This window comes from Coloeus monedula (assembly GCF_965178545.1).
Source record: "Coloeus monedula genome assembly, chromosome: 5".
NCBI classification, from domain to species: domain Eukaryota; kingdom Metazoa; phylum Chordata; class Aves; order Passeriformes; family Corvidae; genus Coloeus; species Coloeus monedula.
The window spans coordinates 64656299-64683386 of NC_138785.1; the positions used below are offsets into that span (position 1 = coordinate 64656299).

Genomic DNA, 27088 nt, shown 5'->3' on the forward strand with positions numbered 1-27088 from the left:
TCAACTACTGTTACGGAGAAGCTGCCAAATCTTTTATTGAAGCAAATGATAGTGGGGAGCCCAGTAGATCCCCTTCGGCACTTGGAAAACGTCTCGTACAACGTTCCATGATGCCACTTGCAGAACAAGTGGCTACAAGGACTATGTTTCGCTACTTGTGTCTCTGCTTCGTCTGTACCGGTAAAGGATTTGTGTCCAAGAGCATGTTTCGAGGGATTCGAACGCAATGTGTGTTTAACATTACAACACAGGCCAAACTTCGATTACTCTTTGGTGGCTGTGGCGACAAATGCCCTTATTAACGCTGACATTAAAGACAGGCATGAGAGCAAGCAAAGCGGCTGCCGGCTTTCTGCCCCTGCATTCACAGAGGTCACAACCGCTCACATGTAACACATTCGCATTTGTTTATGCCACGTCGGGCACCCACAGCCCCTGGTGTCCAGCGGATGGCCGCAGCCCCCCTCAGGCCGGGGCTCTCCCCGCTCGGGGCGGTGATTGACCAGCAGCCAGGCGGCTCTGCCCTGCAGCGCCCAGATGAGAGGAGCGGACCCTCCCCGCTCTGTGTCTGTCTGTCTGTCTATCCGTCCGTCCGTCCGTCCCGCCCGGGGTGGAGTCTGCCCGCCCTTCCCGCCCGGGGCTGCCGGTGCTGCTGGAGGCGGCACCGTCCCACATAAAACCGTCGGCACCTTCCCACTGAGTCCTGCGGCCGCCTGCCCTCGGCGCTCCCTGCCATGGCTCGGCGCCTCAGCCCCGCCAGCTGAGCCCCAGCAGCCCCCGCGTCCTGCAGGGACCGAGCCGGCCGTGACTCCGCGGCCCTGTACCCCGGCCTGCCGCCCTCCGCCTGCTGCGCCGTCCCGCTCCGCCCGCAGAAGCGCTGCCCGGGGCAGAAGACACTGTCCTGCCCGTCTGTGCATAAAGCCCGCCTTCCCCTTCCTTCCCTCGCCGCGATCGCACCTTCCCGCCTCCTGCCCCGGGGCCGGGCGGGCTCGCTCCCCGTGCTCCGCCGCCGCTGTCCCCGCCGAGGATGCGGGTGTCGCTGCTGAGCCCGCTGCTCCTGCTGTCCCTCAGCGCCGGCCCGCACGCCGCGGAGCTCCCGCTCGCCCGCGCCAAGTGCCCGGCCCGCTGCGATGTCTCCAAGTGCCCCAGCCCCAGCTGCCCCAGCGGGTACGTCCCCGACCGCTGCGGCTGCTGCCTCATCTGCGCCGCGGGCGAGGGGGACTCCTGCGGCCGCAAGGAGGACCCGCCCTGCGGGGACAGCCTGGACTGCCGCTACCCCATGGGCAAACGCTTCGCCAAGGGCGTCTGCCAGTGCAAGCTCAGCGCCCAGGTGTGCGGCAGCGACGGCCGGACCTACGACAACATCTGCCAGCTGAAGGCGGTGAGCCGCAAGGCGCTGCAGCACGGGCTGCCCGCCGTCGCCCAGGTCCAGAAAGGAGCCTGTGAATCGGGTAGGAGCATGGTGGGACCTGCCACGGGGCGCGGGGCAGGAGACCTGGCTTCCACGGTAAAGGAAGTCATGATTTTCAGTGGCCTGGGAAGACTGGGTGGCTCTAGGGACTCTGAAACCCTCCGAGCGCATGGCACCTAACCCCGCTGCTAATGACACCTGTGGTGTGCGGAATGGATGCTCAGGTCCTTTCTAAACAGCAAAATTCCTTCTCCTCGATGCTCCGTGTGGGCTTGGGCTGGGCTTTGGGAAGGTTGTCCCCCGGTAGCATGGCTGTGGATGCCTCGGTGAGGTGCAGGTTGCTGCCGCAGTGCTCCTGGGACAAGAGACGGACGCACTTGCCAAATGGGAGCGAGGTGGGTGGAGGTCGCCCGGCTGCCAGGGCAGGGCAGCGGCCACGTCTTCAGCCGTGGCCTTTTCTGGAGGCAGGACAGCGGTACAAGCCTGCTCCCGTCCTGCCAGTGCCACCTTCGCTCGCCATATGGCCAGTGACGGCCGCGGTGTTGGGTGGCATCAGCCGTGCAGGTGGCACAGCAGAGCCGCAGCAGCGCAGCCCGCACAAACAGAGCGGGGAGCCGGGAACACCTGTGCTCCGGGACCGCCCCTGAGCGGCTTTGGGGTGTTGAGCAGATTCACCTGACACGCAAATCAGGAACGCCTCTAAGAGCCGATCAGGGCAGAAAAAGCACTGAGTATTAGATAAACCACCTAGAGCATAATCTTTTGACTGGATTGCTTTCTTTGCCAAAGGCTTTTGTAGTCTTGTAGAGCGTTAAGTAGGGGGAAAAAAGCCTCAGAATCTCCTTTATAGTGTAAAATATTGGCACTCGTGCTATCAAATGGTCTTCTGGTTGTTGTAACGTATTGAGGCCTTTGCTCGGCTCCTTTGATATGCTACGACAGCTTCAGGCTTGATGATTTAACTTTGGAAAGTTTAGTAATCTCTTAAGCTAGTAATTTCCTTTTAATATTAAAATGTGTCTCTTTATGGTAGTGTTAATGCTGGCAGTATCTTTGCACATAGTTATGGATATATTATTTTAAGGGTTTGCTTCTGCTACCTTCCCCATAGAGTTCCTGGAAAGAGAAGTGCTATGCTTAATGGAGTTTTAAAACATGCATTAGTGTTTTCATTATGTCAGGTGAGCCACTAACCATCCTGTATTCATAGTAAACTGGCCAAAATAATTGGGAGGGTTCAGAAGGAAAAGGGCTACTGTTGTAGCCTTTGTGTGAATAGGAGATCTTTCATGTGTGTCCTGCTCTTGTGAAAGGCTAAACCAGTTCAGAAAGGTATATTCCTGGAGCTCCTTTCCAAGTGTCTTGTCAGAGCCAAGAATTACTCCAGATGCCAGCCTGAAGTTGCAGTCATCAACCTCACCAGTATTTTGTAGTTATAAATTGTTTTTTGCCTGTTCCTTTCTACATCAGCATCTATTAGCTTTAGTACTCCTAAAACGTTGTTGGAACTGATCCACGTGAAATAATCAGAATGTTTAACCAAAATGAGTGGGCTAGCCTGCATCTGAGAGCTCGCTGAGTGCTTGGCATTTGGTATATATGACATTTTCTTTAAGGAATCCTCCTGAATCTAATGTTAATAGGCCTAGGAATTTGGAGCTGTGAGGCAGAGAACTTTATTTCTTTCCAAGCAACTATTTTAGTGTTCACTTTATTTTGGCTTTATTTTTTGTCTCAGAAAACCTCAGCTTAGATGAAGCATCTGGTTCTCTGTTAAGATTTAAATTTTTTTATTCAGTTCTACAGCTGCACAAACTGAAGCTCAAAGAAACCGAGTGTCTTGCCCAAGGTCAGACTGAGTTGGTGGTTAAGCCAGGAATAGAACTCAATTACAGTATTTTTTGGTTTGTTTTTGTTTTTTTAAACAATAACATGCAATGGCTGTAATGAGAGGCTTGGAAGAAAGTTGACAGTGTAAAATTGCTGTCAAATTTCTCTTTTCCGTGTTCTTGCCTGGCCTCAGATGACTCAAATTTTGAAGGGATAAGCTAGTTATGAAGTAAATGTAGTTTTACTTAACCATCCATATATTAAAACAGCATCAAATAACACAAGCTTCACATAGTATGACTTGGGCCCTATTTAGAATACACATAGACCCTGAGGAGTGGCTCCTGAAATGTCTACTCCTGTCCTTTTCCAGTCGCTTATGTTGATGCTGAGTTGGAGTCTGGCTGTGATAAACCAAGACAGGCTGGGAAACTTTGCTGTGGTTTCCTAGTGACAGCAGTCTGGCGAACAGGGATGCATGACAAATGGGTAGGAAAGGATGCAGGAAGGAAGGGAGGAAAGAGGTGGCATGGGTTACTGAGTGATAATTGAAAAATTAACAGAATTTAAAATTGCTTTTCCTTGTTTAAGTCCTGGATTAGCTTGAAGAGCACCATGCCAAGTTGCAAGTTCTCTACACATTATACTAAATAGGGTGTGTACTGCATGGAGGTCCAGGAACTCTGTAACTCACATTCTACAATATGTGTGTGCCCAGGGGCTTCTCAGAGATACTAATAGGAACAGTCTGCAGAACTCCTGAGCAAAGTTAAACTCCCTGCTACAAACACTGTGCTTTTTAAAACTTTTTCAACACTAAATACATCTATGTATAGGAATATATTCTGAAGCAGCTAGTTTTTTCCTGCCTTCTGTCACCTACTGTGATAAGGACAAGCTATTAAAAGCCAATATGTAAGCAATGGCATAAATACTTGTGGAGGACAACCTCTGTAATGAAAGACCTGCTGTTACAGAGCCCTGCTTCTCAGGGCAGGAAGTGTAAGTTTTAACAATGCCACATCTTTATCTACTAAGATGTCAAACATCTCACTCAAAGGATTCACTTGGTCATCTGCAATCTACAGTCAATCTGCTTGTTCCTTGAACAAAGGACTGGTTTTGATCTCTCAATACAACTTAGTAGAGTTTAATTCCCTGCAATATTATTTTGCAAATAGTTTCTGTGACGAGAACTTAAAGCAAAAAAAAAAATTTTTTTTTAACTACAGGTGCTCTTTTGTCAATGGAACAAGGAAAATTAAAAGCTTGATTAGAAAATGTTTGAGGATGGATTTGACACTAACCATTTGCTGTCCTCTGCACTGTTAACCTGAAGTCACTCTCAGAAAGGGGTCATAATGTAAAGCCTCACCTGTCAGTCAAATGTTTGCTAGATATGAGCCTAAAAGTTCATTTTCCTAAGAGAATGTTTGAAGCACAGTTAATGCATAAGCAGAGTCACTGCACACAGTTCTCCATTGGGTGCTTGGACTGTGCCTGTACATAACCTTGAAGATACAAAGGAACAACTGAGTGTATGGTCACTCGCATTTCTGACAAGTTGGCCCAGTAAGAGATACTGAAGTTCCCTGCTGGTGTTCTTGTCATCAAAGCCTTAAAGCTGCCTGCAGCTGTATTTAGGGAAATGTACTGCAAGGTATTACTGGAAACCCAAACTCTGGTCACATTCCGCTACTGCTTGTTTTCCTTACGCCTGAGCTGGTTTGAGTTACTGCAGGTGAGGGTGGATATTGTACAGTATTTGGTATTTGATCCAGAGTACAGCACTTCACTGCTTTGTAAAGGACAGGTAACAGGAAAGGGATATTCTCACTGCATCCCCTCATGAGGGTCACTTGGAAGGGAGGAATAACAAGCAGACGAACACTGTTAAGTCAGTGAGGTGTCTGTGCTAGAAGGCTTGTGCCAGTCTGTCTCTGTCTGGCCCTTGTGATTGCTGCATTACACAAGAAAGCCACTTTGGTGTTGGTTCACCAAATTGTTTTCATCTGTGCACGTTAGATATCCATTGTATAAACAAGTTGCCTGAACCATAATGTGGCATTAAACTCACCAAGGCTTTATGGTCAGTGCACAGCTATGCAACTTGATCTTAATGCTGAATTCATCAGAAAAGCTGCCCATGAACCTATGTTTTCAGCAGATGTTTCTGTTTTTTAAGCAGAGACATTATAATCTTTTATTTGTCTTTCATTTCTTTCCATGAAAGCACAGTAGGGACAGTGTTTATCCCTGGTGATCAGATCTGCCAGGTTGCAGTCCTCCCTTAGACATAATAATTTTGCTGAATGCACAGATCTTTTCTGAAGCTGGTTTTAAAAGGGGGATGGGGAAACAGCCTTAAAAGAATGAGTTTCCCAGGCTCACAAATTCTTAATGAATATAAAATTGTGGATTTTAATACAGTGTATTGTCTTTAAGAAAGCAGTGAATGTGATTTGATTTAATTCTACAGGGACTAAGCTGGCAGATATTCAGAAATGTTCAGTCTTTTGAAAATGTAAATTGGTCTGGTTTTATTGTCTTCAGTGGGATTATAATGATTATTTCTGCTGAATTTTTTTCCAGTTCTCTTCATACTAAGTTAACTCTACAGATTTGTTGGTGTTGTTCCGGATTTACAGCAGTGTTAATGATACTGGAGTGGGTCTATTGTCTCTGTAAGAAAGTAAATAAACCACTATTAAATGAACCCATAGCCTGTAGACAACATCACTATCCAGGAAAAGTCTTAAACTGATAATAAGGCTGCTCCTACATGACAGGCACTTAACTTTAGTCATTCAAATTCAGTGTAGGTGGAGCACATAAAATTGGGAACATAAGATCACATTTTAGAAAACAGGCTGAAAATGTGTAGCTCCAGTTTATGCACTTACATTGAAATCTGGATTTTGGGTGTTGAGTGAGAGGAGCTGGAGACCTGAAGATCTAATCACTTAGTTGAAATGATAGGATCGAAGTTCAAGTCTGCTGAAAATCTGGTTGATTCATGGCTATGGAGCAGACTGGGGAAATCTAGCATTTTGACTAAGAAATGCATAGATAGTTAAGGACTCATACAGCATAATTTGGTTTTGTTTCAAATACCTGGTTGCAGCATGTTTGAAGTCTCGGTTATACAACAGATTGCTAATTGGATTAAATTGTCTTTTTGCCAAGACAAACTAGATTTCATTAGTGTGAGATTATTTTGAACATTCAGTACTAACATGGAAAACGCACATTATTGAGAGACCTTTGAAAAACTATGTGGCAAATCTCAGGAGGTCAATGGGTCAAAATCCACAAAGGTGCTGTGAGCTCAGAGCTGTTATGTGCTCAGGACAGCAGAGATCTGAGGGCTGTGTGGGGCTCCACAAGGCAGCAGGAGTATGGTGGGGGGATACATGTTTAATTTTCTCCTTTTAGTAAGGACAGTAGCAGCAGCTAGTGTCTGCCAACTAATGCAAATTAAAGGATAGAGTTTACCTCTACAGTTATAACACTGGTATTCAGGGTGACCTTGTGCAATATACTCAGTGTTGGATGTTGCTTCCTCCTTCAGTTTCCCAGGCTTCAATTCCTCCCTTTTGAAGTATATTGAGAACTTCTGATGGAAACCATCAGTTTAATAATTATGCACTAAAATGCTGTTAATAATAACCAACACTTCAGTTCCCTTGAGTAGTGCTGTATGTGTGAGAGTAAATGTGAAGTTGCGTTTTCCATGTCCATAGTCTGAGTTCCTGGCACATCATATAATGTGTTTAAAGGTGCTCATTACTGCCAGCTTGCAGAAAATGATTCAAGAAAGATTCTCTGAAGGCCTCTCAACTTTGTAAGTCAGTTTTCACCAGTGTTTGGTCCCCATCAGACAAGAGTAAGAACAGCTCATCTCTGATCAGCCCAGTAGATCTTCAGCCACATCTTTCATACAAAGCCTGAGTGTTATGCTTGATCCTCCTTTGTTTCAGATTTCCCTTTAATATTGGTGCAGATTTGGATTTTCTGTCAGGTTTGAGCATTCTTGTCTTCTGACCCCAGCAGGGAGGTTTCAGGCTTTGCTCAGAGAAATGTTTTTGCTGTGGTATGACAAGAAGACAAGCATTGTTTCAGTTTTAGCCTCTTCTCTGTATTGCTGCATTTTCTTTTTTCATGTTTCATCCACTCTTTCAGATGTTTTCTCTCTGCCTCCCCCAAATCCTACCTGGAAAGCCACTGCCACCCATGATATTTGCCTGGTGGCTAGTCAGGAGTGGCCCAAACCTGAGGTTTTTGGCAGGCATCTTCCTTTTGGCCGTGTACAGTGCTGCAACCATTTGGCCTGGGCAGAACAGTTGATCACTCAGAAGATGCAAAGGGATTTAGTTGTCCTGACTCACATAGAGCTAAACTGATCTACATCAACTGAAAGGCTGCATTCATCACTATTTCTCCCCAGTTCTGGGCTAGTTTATCAGCTGCCTTTCACTGATGCATGATCATGTCTATTAAGATAAAAGTGATGGCAATGTTATATCCTGTCAGTGAACACTTGCTGTATAGGCAAGTGTTCAAAGTCATGTTAGCAAACTTCAAAGGATACACTGCATAATCAGGCAAGCTGCTTGGGAACTGAAGGTAAGATAAATCTTCAGTGGCCTAGTAAGCAAAATAAATAACAGTATATTGTGCTTATATTTGACTGTCCTCTGTGATTCCTGTTTGTTCTGTCTCTTTTAAACTAAGCACTAAAACAATCATATTCAATTGGCTGGAGGGATTTTTCAGAGTGCATGAGAATGTACATAGAAATAATAGACTGCATCTAGTCCTGCCAAGTTGTTCCTTTTGTTTATTCAGTATCACATAAATCTAGCTTGCTAAATGTAAGCAGGTTTTCTTTTCATTCAGAAGTAAATCCTGTGTCCAGTAACAGGATGAAGAACTCAGATTTCTATGAAGAAATTCCTAATTTTCCTGTTCTGGTTTCTTCAACTTATTTGCTTCCTTTGGTAGGCCCCATAGTTAATTTTAAAGCAGCAGGCTGTGAACATGAAAGATTGCTATTTGAGTGTGGTGATATGACCCCTATCATATGCTTTACATGTGTGGTGATATGTCTCCGTGTATTAGGGACTGCAGAGAATATGACATTTAGCACAAGCAGTGTTATTACTTTGGGATGTTCTGATGCTAGAATCCAGGATGTTGTGGCATTAGAAGACAGGATTCTGTGGGCTTCACCCCCACCCCCCCCCCCTCTTTAAAGCCTTCATTTCACATAATTATATTTACTCTTAAAAAATGCTGTACATAGTGTTGTTCAATGTAGGACCATACTGACTTTTGTCAGGTCTTTTAGTAATCTATTGTTAGGCCCAGCTTCATGTGACAGCTTAAATGTGATTTTGGAAAAATTTTTAGGTGCAAAGGTTGTAATTTAAAGCAGGTTTCTAATGTGTCTACTTAAAAAAATTAGAACTTAAGTTCTAACTGTGGCTCCCAAATTCTTCAGCTGTGTTACTCAGCTCTTGTTAGACCACATCTAGAATACTGCACCCAGTTTTGGATCCCTCAGTACAAGGAAGGCATTGACAAACTGCAGTGAGTTCAGGAGAAGATCATGAGAATGGCTGGGGGGAACTGGACTTATCTCCTGTGAGGAGAAATGGAGGGTCCTGGGCTTGTTCAGCCTTGAGAAGAGAAAGCTTCAGGAGGAGCTGAGAGCAGCCTCCCTGTATGCGAGGCTCTGCACAGAGCTGCGTGATGGGTGGATGAGAGGCAATGGGCATGAGTTGGAACGTGAGTCTCAACAAGTTCAGACTTGATGTAAAAAAATAATTTTTACATCATGGGGGACAGTGAAGTAGTGGGAAAAGTTTCCCAGGCAGTTTCTGGAGTGTCTGTCCTTGGAGTTTTGTATGTCCCAGCTTGGTTTCCCTTTGTAGCTGATGCAGCTTTGAGCAGGGTGTAGAACTAGAGACCTCCTAAGGTCCTTTCCAGCCCAACCTATCTTATGACCCTATGTGTTTTGGATAATAATTAGTGGTTGTCCTGAGAAAAATGCTCGAGACAGGGCTTGTAGACTCCAAAATAAACCCTCACAGCTAAGTGATGCTGATGTTTAATTTTCTCAGGATCCAGAAAAATGCTAGTTAAGTTTTGAATAATCTTAATGACTTTGATTCCTTTTCAAATACTGTTTGGAAGCTGTTATAGTAGGAGCAACAGACCAATTCAAGGGAGGTTCATGTTGCCTACTTGCTTAAAAAGGGTATTGTCCTATTAACATATCCAATTCTTTCTGCTAGTATAGGTCACCTACAGTCCAGCAGCCCAAGATACAAATTCAACTTCATAGCAGATGTGGTGGAAAAGATTGCACCTGCAGTTGTACACATTGAACTTTTCCTCAGGTAACGTTTTCAATTCTTTCTTTTAGTTACGTTGTTTAACAAATGTCTACAAAGATTTTTCCAGCATTGTAACTTTCCTTTTGAACTCGTGAAGTTCACTAATAGTCTAAATACTCTAAAACATTACAGCAGACTCATTTCTCGAGAGAACCACACATTTGTGTGTTTTGTTTCTGTTCAGTAGATCTATTCTAATGGGCTTACAGTACTATACAATATATACTGTCTACCCTAAAACGAGTCTATCTCATCTTTGGAGGTCTCTTCAGCCTTCACTAAAATGTATTGCTTGTTGGAATGTATTTATTATCTCAGTTTAAATACAAATATATATATCCAGACGGTAAGCTGGGAAAAAATGGCTTGTTGTTGCTTTTTCTACTTTCAATGAGAGGTGATTTTATTTTGGCAGGAAGAGCATTAAGAGGTACAATGTTAAGCAGATGTTACCTATCTAAACATAGAAATGACTTCTGATAGGAAAGAAAGGTACTAAAGTTGCTGACCAGAACAATACCAATATTCAGGGTGCTGAAGCTGGAAATGAGGTGGCAAGTTCAACACTGAATGCTCAAAACAACCTGGGAGGCAGGTTTAAATATGAGTGGTCAGAGCAACCTGCTGTCAGAACAAATGACTGCAAATATTGCATGTACTCCATTATGTGAATACCTTTCTTCCTGGAGTCCTCTCGTTTTCCACAGACCTAAGAATTTCTTGGAGAATTTTCGTAGGCTTTTTTAATATGCAAAATCAAGATAATCAGGGATATCAGGAGACATCGCTTTGTGCACATGGTGATTGGTCCTTTGAGAGAATGTTACAGCTGAAGATGCTTGAGATCTTTGCACATGTAGTTAAGATTGTTTGTTCTTTCCCTATAAGTAAATGTTTGCCCAGCAGCCTGCTGGGTGCTAATTTTAATACTGCTTTTTCTCTACTGCTAAATAGCCCAGAACTTTCAAATAATATCCTAACCAGGACCATGTCTTGGAAGAAAGAATCTGTGGGCCTTTTCTTATCTTCTGCTGTGCAGGAACTTTCTGTTCTCCTAACAAATCTAAGGTCACTACAGCAGTTGTTCACAGAGAAAATTCATAATACTTTGAACAGTTTGTAAAATCTTTTACATGTCTATGTTTCAGCACATGTTGTTTTCCACTAAATTTTACCCATTGCTAGTGTTTTTCATTTTTTTTCTTTCACATTCTTAGTCATGTTGGTTTCCAGACATGCTTTTTCCACCCAGTCTGCACTTGGGCTTTGTGATTCCTGTTGGACCTCACCTCTTCCTTTATGCCTCTGTCCAGCTGCAAGTTTCCTTCTTTCCCTTTTCCCATTAGAGGATCAGTTCATTTTTCAGCCCTTTTATTTCCTGTCATTGTTCTCTTCCAGAACAGAATCAATAACTAGTGGGATCAGATGGGTTCCTTCTCTTTCCTTTTTTGTCACCTAGACTCTGTGCAAGGAAGTCTATAAAGACAGAATTGGAAACCAAGGAAAAGGACCTTGATGGTTGTCTGTAAACCTCAGTTCCTACCTCCCTGACTGACTAAAACCAGTCACAATTTTCAGGAAGGGATCATTTCTTTGTAATTTTTTTTAAATTTAATTTTTCTTAGAACTGTAAAATTTGTCATCAAATGCTTTGTTATTTCTCAGGGTGAAAGGTGGTAAATGATGTCCAATATAATCTTCTCTTAAGTTGGTTTCCCTTATGACACAGAATTGCTTGCTTTTTATACAGGCACCCTCTCTTTGGTCGAAATGTCCCCCTTTCCAGTGGATCTGGGTTTATTATGTCTGATTCTGGTCTAATTGTGACCAATGCCCACGTGGTGTCAAGCACAAATGCAATATCAGGGAGACAACAACTGAAGGTACAGCTCCAGAATGGAGATACCTATGAAGCAACCATCAAAGACATTGACAAGAAATCTGACATTGCAACAATAAAGATTAACCCTAAGGTGAGTGGCATAAACAGAAGAATGACTCAATTTGGGAGCTCTTTCAGTTTCACTTAGTACTAAGTGATTGACTAGAATATATGTTTAAGGATTCCTTAGAAATATCTGTGGAAAACAATGTACTGAAATACAGACCTGGAAATTTTTCATATCAGGAATTAAATTACTTTGTCTTCTGTGCTAGAAACTGTTAAAAATGAAGAAAAAAAAATGCAGCTCATTTAATATGTTAATATTTAATATTAAATTCTGCTATCTTTACCTAAAGACCCAGGCTAACCTTTCTAAGCTTTGTGCCAGTATGCATGGAAAGCAAGGTGGGGCATAATGCAGAGAGAATGGCAGGCTGGTCTGCAGTTGGTTTGTATGCTGGTTTTTAGGAGGAGGGAACAATCTGCTGGAAAACAGGGAAATGTTGATGCCCTCCTTTTGCAGGTGAAATTGCAAGGAACTACTGATAGCTGTTTGTTTTTGAAGACAGTTTAAAGTAGTGACCCTCCTGGCATAAGTTTTGGTTGTATGATAGTGGGTGGCTCTTTCCTTAATGTAATGGAAAGTTGTATGTTCCTAACTTGTTGCTCATTTTTGATCTTTGCAATCAGGTTTTTTTCAAGTATGAACTAATGCTTATTTCTTTCTCTCTGTGTTTACTTAAGAAAAAACTACCAGTATTGTTACTGGGACACTCTGCTGATCTGAGGCCAGGAGAATTTGTGGTGGCAATTGGAAGTCCATTTGCCTTGCAGAACACTGTGACAACAGGTATTGTCAGCACTGCTCAGCGAGACGGCAAAGAACTGGGCCTGCGGGACTCGGATATGGATTACATTCAGACAGATGCAATTATTAATGTAAGTATGAGGTGTGTGATGAGCTTCACCTCACAGTCCTTCCCCACCTATGCAGAATGGAATTGCCTGCTCTGAAAGATGAATCCACTAAATAAAAGCAGCTTTGTTTAAATTCAATGAAACTCTTCTTTTATAAAAGTCTATGCAGTGTCTGTAAGTTGTGTTCAGATGTGTTATGAAGGGTATGATAAATAAAAGTTCTCCCTTTGAGGTTGTCTTTCAGGATGCTGCATAAGTCAGACCCTTTTAATTCTGTAAATCTCATGCAGTAACACATGGTTGTATCAACCAGCAGTAAATCACAACATTTCTCTCTCTGCTTGCTGTGCTGCTCTGGTCAAGGAAGCTGTAGAATAGAGCCAAAGTTTCTTTCATCTCCATCCACTGGAACCAGATGGAATAGTCAAATTTAGAGTATGTGCTTCAATGTAATGACAGGACACCCAGGTAAGAACATAAGGAGAGTTCTGGGGGTTTTTTCCCCCTTTGCACATTACATACTCAGAACAAGAATCAAGATGTAAAATAACAAAGTCTGAGGTTTTGGAGCTCAGGGTCCTAGCATTGCATGTTCTATAGAAATAGATTGAAATAATGTTCCTTCAGAGCAGCTTGGAGGGATCCAGAGAGCTTAAGTGAAGTCCTTGGGTGTGTGATTAGCTTGTACTGTTTTTAAGAAGAGCACTGCTCACATATCTGAGGTGGAAAATGGCCTAAAACTTTATAGCTTAAATCTGTTACACATTGAAAAGAAAATATTTTCAGGATTTATTTGTTGGACCTCAATGTCAAATTTGACATAACAAGTAATAAGACTGAGTGTTTTACACACACAAAGTGCTTCCCGAATGGTTATTGTCACAGACTTGTCGAGAGAAATTGTGGGGGGAGGAAAAAAATGAAGGTAATTATCTTTTGTACTAAGATATGACATAAAAGTGAGCTTTTTCAAAAAGCTTCTGTATGACCCAGGAGCCGAACCTCTCCAGACATTTAACTGGAATTACTCTCTTCAGCTGTGCAAGTAGAAGAGCAAAACTTAGGCAAGATGGGTTGCTTGGAAGCACACACTGAATTGGTGGCAGAGACAGAATTAGAATATGGGATTCTTGACTTCTTGCCTACACACATTTTTCAAGCTCAGACTCCTTCCTTGTGTATATACTTAAGACATTTGCTGCCCTCCAAAGCTATTGAGGAGGTTTAGACAAGGATAGTAGAGTGTGTCAGATAATTCTAGACCAAAGGAAGAGTGATAGCAGATGAGATGAGGAAAATGACAATAAGTTTGAATTGCTTTGCCATCTGAGACCACAAAATATGAAGAAGGTCCCTGGCATAAGGATGCTTTCTGCTTAGCTAATGCACTTATTTTCTCCTGAGAATGGGAGGAGCTTGAGAGCTGGTCTGTTCAGAGCATTCCTGTGGCTTAGCCAAGACTTTCCTGCAGGAATGTGCCTGCAGCTGCCTTTTGAGAAATGCTGGGACAGCAGTAACATAGGGCAGGAGAAAACAGGGCAGTAAGGTCCTAAATGCAGCTGTGTTGCATATGCTGAAGGTTTTTCACATCCTTCAAGCAGAAGACAATTGAATGAAAGATGATGTGCTGAGGAAGGCTGAAAAATTATTATCTTGGTTTTGTTGTGTCAGTCAGACATAAAATAAAGTGTGCAGCCTCTGGTCACTGGAGAGATACAATATCAGGAACTGATCTATTTGTTTAAATTTGAACTTTGAAGCTGTTTTATAAGCTTTAATGTCTGTTTTATTCTCCTAAGAATCTGTAAGGTTTGTCCAATCCTATCTAAGTGTAAACAGTTTGTGTCTCACTTTTCTGTCATACATCACTTAGCTTTTGTTTCTTTTGAGTGGAAAGTTGCTGCTCTTGGCTGTTTCGCAAACCTACTCGAAAACTCTGGCCTCACTCAAAAACAAACTTGTTGAGCCAACATGAAGATGGACAAGCAACTTTCCCAACTCTCATTTCCTGTGGTCCTGTTGCATGTTTCCTTTAAAGGCCATTAGGTATTAGGTAATTTTGGGCTGCTCAGAGTTGCTATATGCCCTCCTTAGGGAGGGATATGTGGTTATTAAATCAATCCTTATGTAGTAGCTACCTCATAGCAATATGCTGTGATTAAATATATAAAACACTGTATTCTGCTCCAGTGGAGAATGAGAGACTGACAGTCTTACAAACCAACTGATGAATAAAACAAAAACTGTATAAGCATCTCCCTGAAATATAACTTTAAATAGTAATTATTTCAAAACCTTTTTCTGACAGTCTTTAGAAGAATCATAATACTAGTTTTAACTATTTAATAAGTCTTACACTTAGGGTCTATCTATCTGGAGTGGCTCCTAACTTAGAGCCTATTTCTGAAAAGAAAAAAATTTTGAGAGCAGTGAAGGGGTAGGACAAGACCTACTTGTAATCTTCTGTGTTTGATACTGTGTCTGTCAGTGCTGCCTAAGAAATGACCTCCTCTCTTTCATTTAATTACAAACAAAGTGCTGTTTGAAGTGAGAATCACATTTCCTGTAGTGAAGTATTAATATTCCCTTATGTCATTTTTTTACAGTATGGCAACTCTGGAGGACCTCTAGTTAACCTGGTAAGTCCATGTGATCTGGTTTTTTTTGTTTGTTGTTTTGTTTTGTTTCAAGAGCTAGTTTGAAGTTAGTGGGAGAATGTTCTTTTGGAAAAATTCATTAAAGATAATGATAGGCAGATAACATGAAGCTAATGCAGAATATGCAAATTAGGTGTCAGTTCACAAACCATGCGAAAACATTTCCCCATTGAGCACAGAAAATTTTACATAGCAGTGAGGAATAAGGGATCTGGTAGGAGCAGTTATGCTCATTCACACTGTGAAACCTGGGATGCACAACAAAGATGGCACCTGCTTGACCCACACAACTATTTCAAAGTAGATTGCTTTAAATCAGCACTGGTTTTGCAGGTCAGTGACCTGTGGCTGTAGTGGTAGTAGTGACTCCACTGCCCGCTTGGCAGAGGGAATCTCTTGCTGGGAGAGGTGGGATGGACCTTGGATGAACACACTGTACTGCAATCTCTCTGGCTATCACAGTTAAATGCGAAATGGATTATGAATCAAAGCCCAGATCCTCCCTTATAAGTAATGTTTATTTCTTGAGTGATTACAACACTCTAAAATTTCTTACACCAGCTTTTAACATGAAATGCTCGGCAGGGAGCTGAATCCTGTACTTATGAACAACTTTAATTGGGTGTTCTCTGTCAACAGGATGGTGAAGTGATTGGGATTAACACCTTAAAGGTCACAGCTGGAATTTCTTTTGCTATTCCTTCAGACCGTATCACTCAGTTTCTCACAGAGTCACACGACAAACAAAGTAAAGGTAAGGTCTGCAAGAAACAGTGACATCTTCCAGTTACTATCCTGATCCAGGAAAAGTGCCAAAAGACATGGGTCTGGGATCCTATTACTGAAAGGAGCAGCATCATTTTACAGTACAGAGCATCACAGACTTGGAAATAGCAAACAATCTTACAGAATTAGGAGAGGCTTTTTATTACTCACACCCCCAAAGAGCAGACAGTATCTGTATAAAGATGGGAAATAGGGCCTCTGAGAATAGTGAGGACGCAGATGAATCATCACTGTCTCAAATGATCTTGAGAACAGATGATCACTTGTTTAAGGAGTCTTATTCTCCTCTTTTCATTTCTTGTCCAAGCAAAAAGAAGATTAAGGTGTACTGTAGAAAATAAGGTAAAAAACTTTTTTAAGCACCTGTCCACAGGTGTGTGCATTTTCCATAGAACCCGACCTATATTTTATCATGGTCATGCATGTCAGGGCTATATAATAAGATACTGTGGTAGATCCTCAAACCCTGGTGGAAGAAGGGCTGTTACTAATTCAAGAAGAAATACATGGGAAGATGGGAGAGAGGCAGAAAGAAAGAAAGGCCTCTGCCCCAGAGAGCATATAAATCTAAGTTTATTGGCAATGACAACTGCAGTACGTTAGACTTTTTTTTACGTGCCTGCACCGTATCTGTCACCCTGTTCTAGATGTCATACTGCAGGCTGCACAGCCAAAGCTGATCCAGTAATGCTGCATCCAGGCCAAACCTTTCTTAGTCTTTTGCTTGCCAATTTATCTGTCCACACCCTACTACTCATCTTTTATCATGAGTGTTGGCTGCTGCTGCTTCTTGTCTTCAATCTTTTTGTTATTAATCTTGTCTTCTCCTGAGTTCATCCAGTTCCTGATGCCAGGGTTGTTTCCCTACACCACTGTCCTCTCAGATAGTGCTATTTCAGAAACTGGCCTTAGTCAGCGGTTTTAAAGTGATGCATCTGCTTGTATATATGAGAGCCTCACAATCCTGATGGGTCCCCTCATCTGTGTTTGGCTGAATTCCACAAATTATATTGCTTTCACTGTTGATTTGGGGGGAGGGAAAGGAGTAGATGCAAAAAAGTTGTTAATTTTATGCTGAGAAGTGCATTTTGAAGTAGCTGACAATTTTGTTTCAGTCAACAAGTCAAAAAACTTATTTATTTGCCCTAGTTACTAACTGACGGTTGGTGGTTTCTGAAACAAACAGGTGTCTCATTAGTGATGCTACTCTTCAGAACCAAACTGCTCATCCCAAGCCAAGGAGGAGCAATGGCTCACCCTGCAGGCCTGGCCTAGAGGAACGAACTCAAGCCTTGTGCAAAGCCCACCATCTCCTGGTAGCTGGGGCTGGAAAGTCAGTGAAAGTTAGAGATGTCATGACTGAAATCAGCCACCTTGTTCCTTCAGGCATCTTTGCCTGCACAGAATGATGAGCCCAGCTAAGGGCCCAGAGACAGCTTTGCCCATGGAACCTTAAAAAAAACCCCAAAAACATTGTAAAAGATTCAAGTTTATACAGTGATTGTAACATACAGATCTTTTTCTTACCATGTCACATTATCCCCTAACCAAAAGGATTCACACTTTCTCTTAGTGTCAGTGTGGCTGTCACTGCTTCAAGTATCCTGGGCACAGACAATCTCAATATTTTTCTTTTTCAATTTTTTTTTTTTTTTTTTGCTTTTGCTTCTCTGAAATACTTCTTGTAATTTTGCAATGGCAGAACAATCAGTTAGAGCCCTTAATGCATAGAGAAAGCTTCTAGGAGATATTTTCACTGTATATTTGAGACATAGTTTGCTTTTTTTAGGCCTTTAGTAATAGTTTTAAGGTTTATTGTATAGTCATTATTTCTTGGCATAATGAATGCATGTGAGCAGAATTTTAGGGATGTTTTTATCATGTTTTCTTTTCTTCCAGTTATGTTCCAGTAGTTTCAGTGGGATACTCCCTTATGGTACAATTAGGTCATAGAAAGACGTTTAAGGGTATTACCATTTTGCTCTTAATATCATATTGTCTGAAGATGATAACACTCCCTGAGGATACCACTCTTTCCAGATTTATTCTGGCATAGTAGATACTCAATTGTTTAATAAGCTTGACCTTGGTCTTTTGAGTCTCAGTTGATCAGATAACTGTTTTCTATAGAAGGCATATATTTTTTTAAATCTCATCCATTATATATAACTGCAAATATCTGATCTCTTAAAGAACAGGAGTGGAGAGGGGTGAAAAAGGAGAGGATGTCATTTGGATGAAGAATTGGCACTGATTATTGTTATTTATACGGTCTGTATTACCTAATGCATGGGTAATATATAATAGCACCTAATGTATTTTTGACCAAAGATTTGCCACAGTCCTCATAGAGATGTTTGTCTGTTGAACGGCCAAAGGCTTTGCTAATTTTGGGGTTACCAGTTAACTTCCTTTTATAGTTAGGAAGTCTTGAACTGCTGCATGAAGTTAAGTGTCTCCATCTGTACCTCAGTTTTAACCAGCTGTGTTTTCTATGTTTACCTCTGGAAGTTAACTACATACTTAAGTGTTTAGATATAGATCCTTTAAAATGGAAGACAGTAAGTTAGCAATTTAACAAAACATTAAAGAGAAAATCTATCCTAAAAAGTCAACTTGGCTTCTCTTGTAGTGGCTTTCTTGTATGCAGAAAAGGGAATAAACCTTGTTTCAGATGGGCAAGGGGAAATGGGGGAGTTCTGCATTGGCCATCCCCAACAACTCATTTACACGAATCCTCATTTTACATCCCCACAACATTGTATTAGTTGTGTTGAAACAGTATTCTTACCTTTGCATTTGAAAGATTATTACTCATAATAATTACCACTAATCATGGGGGTTGGTTAGGTTTGCTAAGTATAGATAGATTCAGGCCACTGATTAAATTCAGCTATGCAGTTTATATGAAAGGGACACTGCACATAGTCCAGCATTATAGGCTTGAGCTGTTTTTGCATTTTCTGTTTGGCAGTGGAATATCTTTCTTAAATGCTTTCAGGGCTGCTCCTGTAATCTGCAAGATGAGCTAGGTGCAAAAGTAATTAGCAAAGAAGTAGGAGTTTTGCCTTACACTTGAATAAAAAGTGCAGGATCCATTTCTTCGCTTGGAGATCCTGGTGGTATCCTGGCCCCACTGAAATCAGCTGCTGTGGGTATAATTTTGTACCAGAGTTATTCAAACCAATAAGAGTTTGAGTACATGATTCCTTAATTTGGATTTATCAGTTCTTTTTGCTACAGTTTATAGGTCATAAACATTTCTGCCTTCAGCTGGTGTTTATCTGTCTGGTTTGTATCTCTATTGTTGAAAGCATCAATAAATAAAGGTAACAGTAAGGCAAGTGCTTTCCTTACTGTGGAACAGAGGTCTCTGTAAATAGTGAACTGCTTCTGGATACTTGGGCTCAGCTGCTTGTGACTTTCTATTAACACTAAACAGATTTAAGTTTAAACTCATGGTTGAGGTTGGTTTGAGTGACTTTTTACCTATGGGAATCAGTGTTTAATCTGGCCTGTTGTTTACAAAAGTGAAATGAGATTTGAGTCTCTCTCTCTTCTGTGCTGTGCTCCAGCTTTAAGCCACCAAGGTTTCACATTTTCTAAACCTGATTATTCTAACACATGAACCTTTTTTTAGCTACTGCTGGGACTGCACCCTTGTGATGTACTCCTTAGATTTATGACATCACTTTATTCTAGTTCTCATAATTATTTTTTCTTTTGCCTCATGATAGCACAAATTGCCAGAATGACAGGTTTTGAGACTTTATTCACAGAGCAGTTGTAATATGACAGTGGTAGTTCCAGGTGTGCATACTGTTCTGCTGATGTGACTTAGCCCCAACATCACCATGCCTATGCTCTGGGATGATAAAATGCTACAGCAGTCTGTGCCTGTTCAGTCTCTGCTGATACTTCAAATAAGATGGGCAATTATATTCCCTCTAATCACTGCTGATGGAAACTTTGGTTTTGTTGTAGGTGTTTGACTTGGGTTAAATCGAGTGGAATGGACTTTTATGAAACAAAGCATTTATTTATTTTTACTTCTATTCTGACAAGCAAAATGTCTGGACAGGGGAAAGAGAGGAGCGTTTACTCTGCTGCTAAAGTAACTCATGGCTCATAGTTTTTAGTTTTACTTTATACAATAGCCTGCTATTTTGTAGCATGAATTGCTATTTACAGCGTGGCAAACTTACTGCAGGGAGAGGGCAGAAGGCCTTTTTGAATTTCAGTGCATGAACAGGAGTGAAATAATAACCCCAACCTGCCTGAAGTTGAAGGTAGAATTAGAATTTTGGTTAGGAATGAGTCTGTAGTTACAAGATCTATTGTTTTTCCTAAAGCTTAATGTTGACATTTATCATTAGCCACTGGGGAAATAATTCCCTTTATCACCAGTGTTATTTCTCCTGTGGTATTTCATTCTTGCTGTTTTGTTTCTCCCCAGTCAATTTCTTTTGTCCCTTCTTTCATTTTGATTTTTCACTCAGGTGAACATTCCTAACTCAGGCTCCAGAGTATCTTTGTGCTTCTGCAAATTTCTGCCTCACACAGGTGATGGCCAGCAGCAATTGTTTAATGCAAACAGAAAACTGTCACCTGAGAGTCTGTCACTGATGTGTTTTATGAAGGGAATTTAATTATTTAACTGTCCACATTGCATGGACACGGGGATTGTGTTCAGGGGGGAGAATTATCATGTCTGAATATTTTTAAAAAGTGAAAAACTACATTTCTGCTATGCAGACTGGAGGAGCACTATGAGCTAGTTCATGTTTATGCCCATGCTCTTCAGATTTGAGCAACTGAACTTCTTGACACTCTTACTATAGCTGATTTTGGCCTTATTAGTTTTACTTTAAAATAGGGGAGAGCCAAACATTTCAGGGCAAAGCAGGGGTGACAGTTTTGGATGCAAGATTTTTCAGAGTGTTGTAAATCCAATGTTTAGTAGTCAACACTTTCAGTGACCCCAATGGGAGTATTGGACATGAGTAAGATTCAGAACTAAATTCTTTACTCAGGAGCATTTTTCTTGGAAAGAATAAGAGCTAGAGAAGACTGTGTACATCTCCTTTTCCCTCATATGAGAACCTGGAGAAGCTCAGAGATCTTGCAAAGTAGTTGTGCTGGAACAAGTAAGGGGAAATATTGTTTCATGCCGGATGTAACTGAGTACTGCAGCACTCACTTTAGGAAGTCATCAAACTGCATTTTTTCATAAGGCAGCTGTGCAATGTCATGACTTACTAAAAGCCAACTGCAGAAATGTGGTGTTCTTCCTAAAGGAGTGACTTCTCACCATTTAAAATTCAAGAGAGTCCTGGCGAATCATAGAATTATAGAATAGTTTCTATTGGAAGGGACCTTTAAAGGTCATCTAGTCCAACCCACCTGCACTGACCAGAGACACCTTTCACTACATCAGGTTGGTCACAGCCCCATCCAGCCTGAACTTGAGTGCTGAGAGTTGGGGCATCTACCACTTCTCTGGGCAGCAGGTTCCAATGTTTTACCACTCTCATAATAAGAAATTATTTCTGATACCTACTGTCCTCTTTTAGTTTAAAATCATTACCCTTTGTCCTGTCTTATAAGCTCCCTTTAAAATACTGAAAGATTTCATTAAGGTGTCCCTGGAGTCTTTTCTACTTCAGGCTGAACAACCCCACCTCCCTCAGCCTGTCTTCATAGCAGAAGGAGCTCCAGCCCTCTGAGTATTTTTGTGATCATTTTGGCAAAGGTCTACAGATTTTGGGTTTGTTTTTAAACTTGCTTTTTATTCTTTGGGGTAGAAATAACAAACCACTTGCATGACAATCTGTGAGTCTTTTGATTGCTCTTTCTCTGAAAGGTGGAAATGAAAATTTATTTAGATCCCATTTCTACATTTTAATGAGGACATCATATGATTAAATTGTCTTAACCAGTCTCAGATTGAATAGTAGCTGGTTATGAAATTTTCCATTTATTGAATTCATGTGATACTAGATGACAGCAATTTCCTAAATTTCCTGAAGGAAAAACTCTTATGGAGTGTAAATGAGCTTTCTCCCTTACCCTTAGTTGCAGGGAGAGGGATTGCTATTCTGTACATCAAGGCTAATCAAAATTTAAAAATAGCCTCAGTGTAGATCTGTATGGTTTTGTTCAGTTTATTAAAATATGATACATTCTGTTTTATTTTTCAGGTGTTTTGGGTCATCAGAGCAGTTATTTTTATCAGTGTTTGCCTAAATTTCTTAAACATCCTCTGTGTTCCTTTCAGATGGGAAGAAACGTTTTATTGGCATCAGAATGCTGACAATAACACCAGCGTAAGTATCTTAGGAAGGTAATTGTATCATCACACACACAAGATATGGTCAGTAGTGGTTCAGAACTTCATTTAGCTTTCATTACCAATCTCCAGAGATCCAGAAATGGCATTGGCTTCTAGGAAATCTGCAGGCATTTTAATGATATTGGTGAAATCTATGTTCTGAGACCTGGAAATGCTCTAAATACTGATAGTAGAGGATGTCCTCCTGATAGCTGAGGGAAATTAGGAAGAGCCTGAACACAGATTTTGGTTCTTGATAAGAACATCTGGAGTTACACCAGGTTTTAGGTAACATTTAAAGAGAATGCTGCTTTCACGTGACTCTGAGTGCCAATGACAGATCAGCTGATGGAGGGTTTGGTGGTGCTTTTATCAGTTCCAGTGGAGGTCATCTGATGTGAGAATTGGTGCCTAACCATTAGCTAGAAAGAGAGGCTAAAGTGCCAAACTAAAGCTTTGTGCCTCCAGGTTAACAAAGCCAGAATATGGACACCCTCCTCTGGCTCTTTACTGCCTTTTCCCTCTTACATTGCTTTGTGTCTTGCTGTTACCCAGATATATTATTGAATAATAAATGAGGGCTCTTATGCTGATGTTCTTTCCCAGCAGTTGGCAATGTTTCCAATGTGGCAGTAGACTGCAAAATTAAACAAGACAATTTCCAGCTGGGGTTGTAGTAAAGCCATCATTTTTTTATTGAGTTACTCTTGCAGTCCTCCCTGAAGGGTCAGATCCTCAGCTGGAATGAATCAGTGTAATGGCATTAACATCACTGATGAAGAGAAACTCGGGATGTTTCTCTGAATAATTGTGAACACAATGTGAGATTTTCTTGCTTTTGTAGCATCTAATAAAGCCATGTAAGATATCTGCAGGCCTTTTTTTCAGAAGAAGACCACTTCCTTGGTGTGTTTACTTTAATTATTCAATTGTTAGTTGCCTCAGTACAAAATCAAATTAAGAGAATGTGTGCAGCCATTTTGGCTTGTTTTCCTTCTGTGGGACCCCAGTTCTTCATGGCAGATAGCCAAGTAATCCATCCTTGGTTTAAAAATCTTTGCTTTCTAGAAATGGGTTCTAACCCACACTGTACACAGACCTGAAATGAGGTCATCACCTCTGAAACGAGCAGATGTTTGTAGAGCCTCTATTTTGCAGTGGGTTCTTGTCTTCTTTCTTTAGAAAGTGATGCACAAGCAATGCCTGAAACAAACTTGAGGAAACTGAAGTTTCCAATTCTGATCTATCTGCTGGCTGCAGTCATCAAAAGCTCTATTGTTCTAGATAAAGACAAGTTAAGAATGATTTGCAAAAACAAACAAGCAAAAAAAGTTAGCAAATTCTGCCCTGTCACCAGCACTTATTCTTTGGGCAGAAATGTCTTTTTCCCCTGTATAGCACCTGGGACAGAGAGTGCTCCTGCCCTTGTGCTTGTGTACAGGGCCCTCTGAGCTACTCCTACACAGAGCCAAAGTCAGATTCTTGCAGGAGATGTACAAGACCATTAAGTTTAGCATGCTTTGCACAGGGAAGTAGTTTTGCCTCTCTTAAAACCTACGTAACTTGTTTTAGTCCAAATTCAAACCCTGCGTTTTCATCACAGAACAACAGGGAAACAATTAATTGTTAATTCTTTTACTTTTTTGTCACAAAAAGTTTAAATAAATAAAAATATTTGAATGCTTCTGCTTTTGTAGTGCAATCAAATTCTGTATAACTTTGTTCTTCTTTTAGCTTGGTGGAAGAACTGAAGCACAATAATGCTGATTTTCCCGATGTCAGAAGTGGAATTTACGTACACGAGGTTGTTCCAAACTCCCCTTCTCATAGGTAGGTAGAGCATGTTATTTTCTTCACCACAAATAAATCTCCAAAGAGGTACTAGTAGGTAATATTTCTTTTTATATTCAAGTAATTTCTCATACCAGGCTTCATTTGTAGACAATTAAAAATTGTGCCTTCAGGTTTAAAATGTTTGTGCTGAAGGTCTGTTCACATCTATAAAAATGAGGCATTTCAATATCAGAACTATCTAAATCATGGAATCATTTAGGTTGGAAATGACCCTTAAGGTCATCAAGCCCAATCATTAACCCAGCTCTGCCAAGGCCACCAATGAACCCTGTCCCTAAGTGCCACTTCTACCCATCTTTTAAATACCTCCAGGGATGGTGACACCACCTCTTTGCTGGGCAACCTCTTGCAGTGTTTGAAAACCCCTTCTAAGAAGGAATTTTTCCCTTTATCAAATCTAAATCGCCCCTTGTACAACTTAAGGCCATTTCTTCTTGTCTGTCACTTTTTATTTGGTAAAAGAGACTGCCACCCACCTCACTACAACCTCCTTTCATGACATTATGAAACACTAACAGTGTGCAAATATAAAGAACACCCCAAATACAGTGAACAAATTTGAGGGGTTTTGTGAAGTATGTTGAATATTAATAAACAGAAATTTGTATTAAGTTTAAACAGGAAACAGGATAGGATTCACATAAGGCACTGTCAGAGCATTTATCTGAGACAGCACTTAATCTAACAGGAAGAGGCTATTTTATGGAACAGTTGCAAAATAAATAAAATATTTCTGAAAATGATTTTAGGAAAATCAAAAACAAAAGTGGTAAAAGCAGCTATTCTGGATTACATTTGAATAGCAAGAGAGAGATAATTTCCCAATACTTTACCTGGTGTGTTTTACCTGTCTTGAAATTTTGGGAAGGGTTTCATTTCCAGCGCCTGAAATACATATTGGCGACCTAAAAGCATGACCTTTCAAATGGATGAAGTGAAGTGAGTCAACACTGGATAAAAGTGATTCCTGTTTCCCATTTGCTGTAGTTTTGTAGAAGACAAAGAGCAATCTAGACTCATTGTTTTTGCTTTTTATGAAGAAAATCCTCAGTGAAAAAACCGAGGCCTTATTTTGCATTTAGCGAGTTGTACCTGTTATTCTTTCACAGTCAGAAGGGTGGAATTTCCTGTCAGTGGAGACTAAAACAATTAAAAATTTATCACATCTGCAAAAGAGGTGGTAAATAGCCTTTGTGCTTTTCCTCTGCAATAGAATGCATCCTTACTGCCATTTTCTTGTCTTTGCAGAGGAGGGATCCAAGATGGAGATATTATTGTGAAAGTCAATGGGCGTCCTTTGATGACTTCCAGTGACCTGCAAGAGGCTGTGATGAATGAATCACCTCTACTACTTGAAGTTCGAAGAGGAAATGATGACTTGCTATTTAACATTGAGCCTGAAGTTGTCATGTAAATAGAATTGAGGAAGCTCTCACCATAATTAAACTCACTTATTCTGGAACACTAGATACCTCCTTTACAGCTACAGTAATTATACTTCCTGTTGACTAATGACAAGGTGGACTAACTTAATTGCCTGAGCCATTTCTGTACATAGTAGCTAGAATGACTTCAAAGATGCCATTTATAGAAGATTTAAATTTCAAAGAAACTTAAGAACTGTGTTCTGGGGAGGAGGAGAAAAAAAATTTGGGGTAGCTGGTAGAAATGGGTCCCACTTCTTGTACCTGCAGATTCAGAGCAGCCTCAGTTCTGCATTTTGAAAGATCAAAGTACTGCTGGAAGTGAACACCCCAAATACAATGAACAAATTTGTGGGAAGTTTATGAAAGGGGGAATTATTCTTAAACTACAGTCGTGGCTGCAGCAGACCCAAGCTATTGCAATGCAAAATTGAGCTGCTTTTTTGGTTTTTTTTATGTAACTTTTTCAATGTGAACCTATTATTGGCAAAGCTTGTATTTGTTCTTAGTGCTTCTGTGCTCCATGTCCATGCAGATAGATTAAATCTGTAAATATTGAAAGGAACAAAAATGGTATCAGGCTATAGAGTGTTACACCTAGGTCATGCGATTTTTGGAATATAGTAAATGATTCTTATAGAATTAATGCCTTATATATAAATCAAAACGATGTGCTGAACAAAGTTAAGTTTGAGAAAGTGCACAGTTTTTTAAGAATTTGATACAAACTTGTTTTGCATTTTTACTGGTAAGCTTTGCTGTAAAATTGTTACACTACTTACGGCTTTGACTGGGTATGTTTCTACTGTAAGGAGATTAAAGTTTACACAAATAATGTATTGATGTAAACCTCTTTTTAAACAAGAATGTCTTCCCTGCTTCTTCTGTCTGACTGGAACAGGGTCTCCCAAGAGAAAATTTTCTTACAGAAAATTGGGCCCTGATGTTATGAAAACCTTTTGCATTCCTATGATATAATTATTCCACCCTTATTTAGATTATGTTCAGAAAGGCTTTGCACACAAGTAATTTATTTACCTTGTTTTTTTCCATATTTGTGAATTTTGCTTTGATGTCACTTAGAAAGTACTGTTTTGGGATCATGTTGTCCTCAGTTCTCCCTGTACGTGATGAGAAGCAGAGAGGAAGCACCAGTAACCCTGTTTTACAGCTAGGGCATGTGAGAATTCTGTGTAATAAACCCAGGAGAGGAACTGCTAAGAGCTAAATCCAGATCTCCTATGTACCCTAAACCAAACAAGTATCTTCTCCCTTAGTGAATATTGCTTCAGTTTCCAAGGAGGCAGAGGAGCATTTCTACCTGGAGCATTTTCCACAGCAAGCTGGACTTTCTAGACCTGTTTCTCATGTCTTTGTTACACTGATGCAAAAAGCAATCAACCTTTGGCACAGTTCCCTTGAGGTTGCCATCATGCCTAGACTTTCTGGTTATACCAGCTCACTTATGTGTGACAAGCCTTGCATCTTTGGGTTTGTACAACACCAGACATGCAGAAAAGAGCAATCTGTTCCCTTCTTGCTGGCTGACTGGGACTGCAGCTATACAATTCAGAGGTGGATGGGATATCTT

At 40.9% G+C, this 27088-nt stretch overlaps 1 protein-coding gene across 1 annotated transcript; it reads left to right on the forward strand.

The window, feature by feature from the left end:
- The first annotated feature begins 726 nt into the window (after positions 1–726).
- On the forward strand, positions 727–26287 carry HTRA3 (HtrA serine peptidase 3). Its single transcript, XM_082282255.1, has 9 exons — positions 727–1451; positions 9546–9645; positions 11393–11615; positions 12272–12466; positions 15052–15084; positions 15742–15856; positions 22166–22214; positions 23954–24049; positions 25322–26287. Exons 1-9 carry the CDS (start codon positions 1028–1030, stop codon positions 25485–25487), a joined length of 1401 nt encoding a protein of 466 aa, XP_082138381.1. The 5' UTR covers positions 727–1027; the 3' UTR covers positions 25488–26287.
- Positions 26288–27088: the final 801 nt, after the last annotated feature.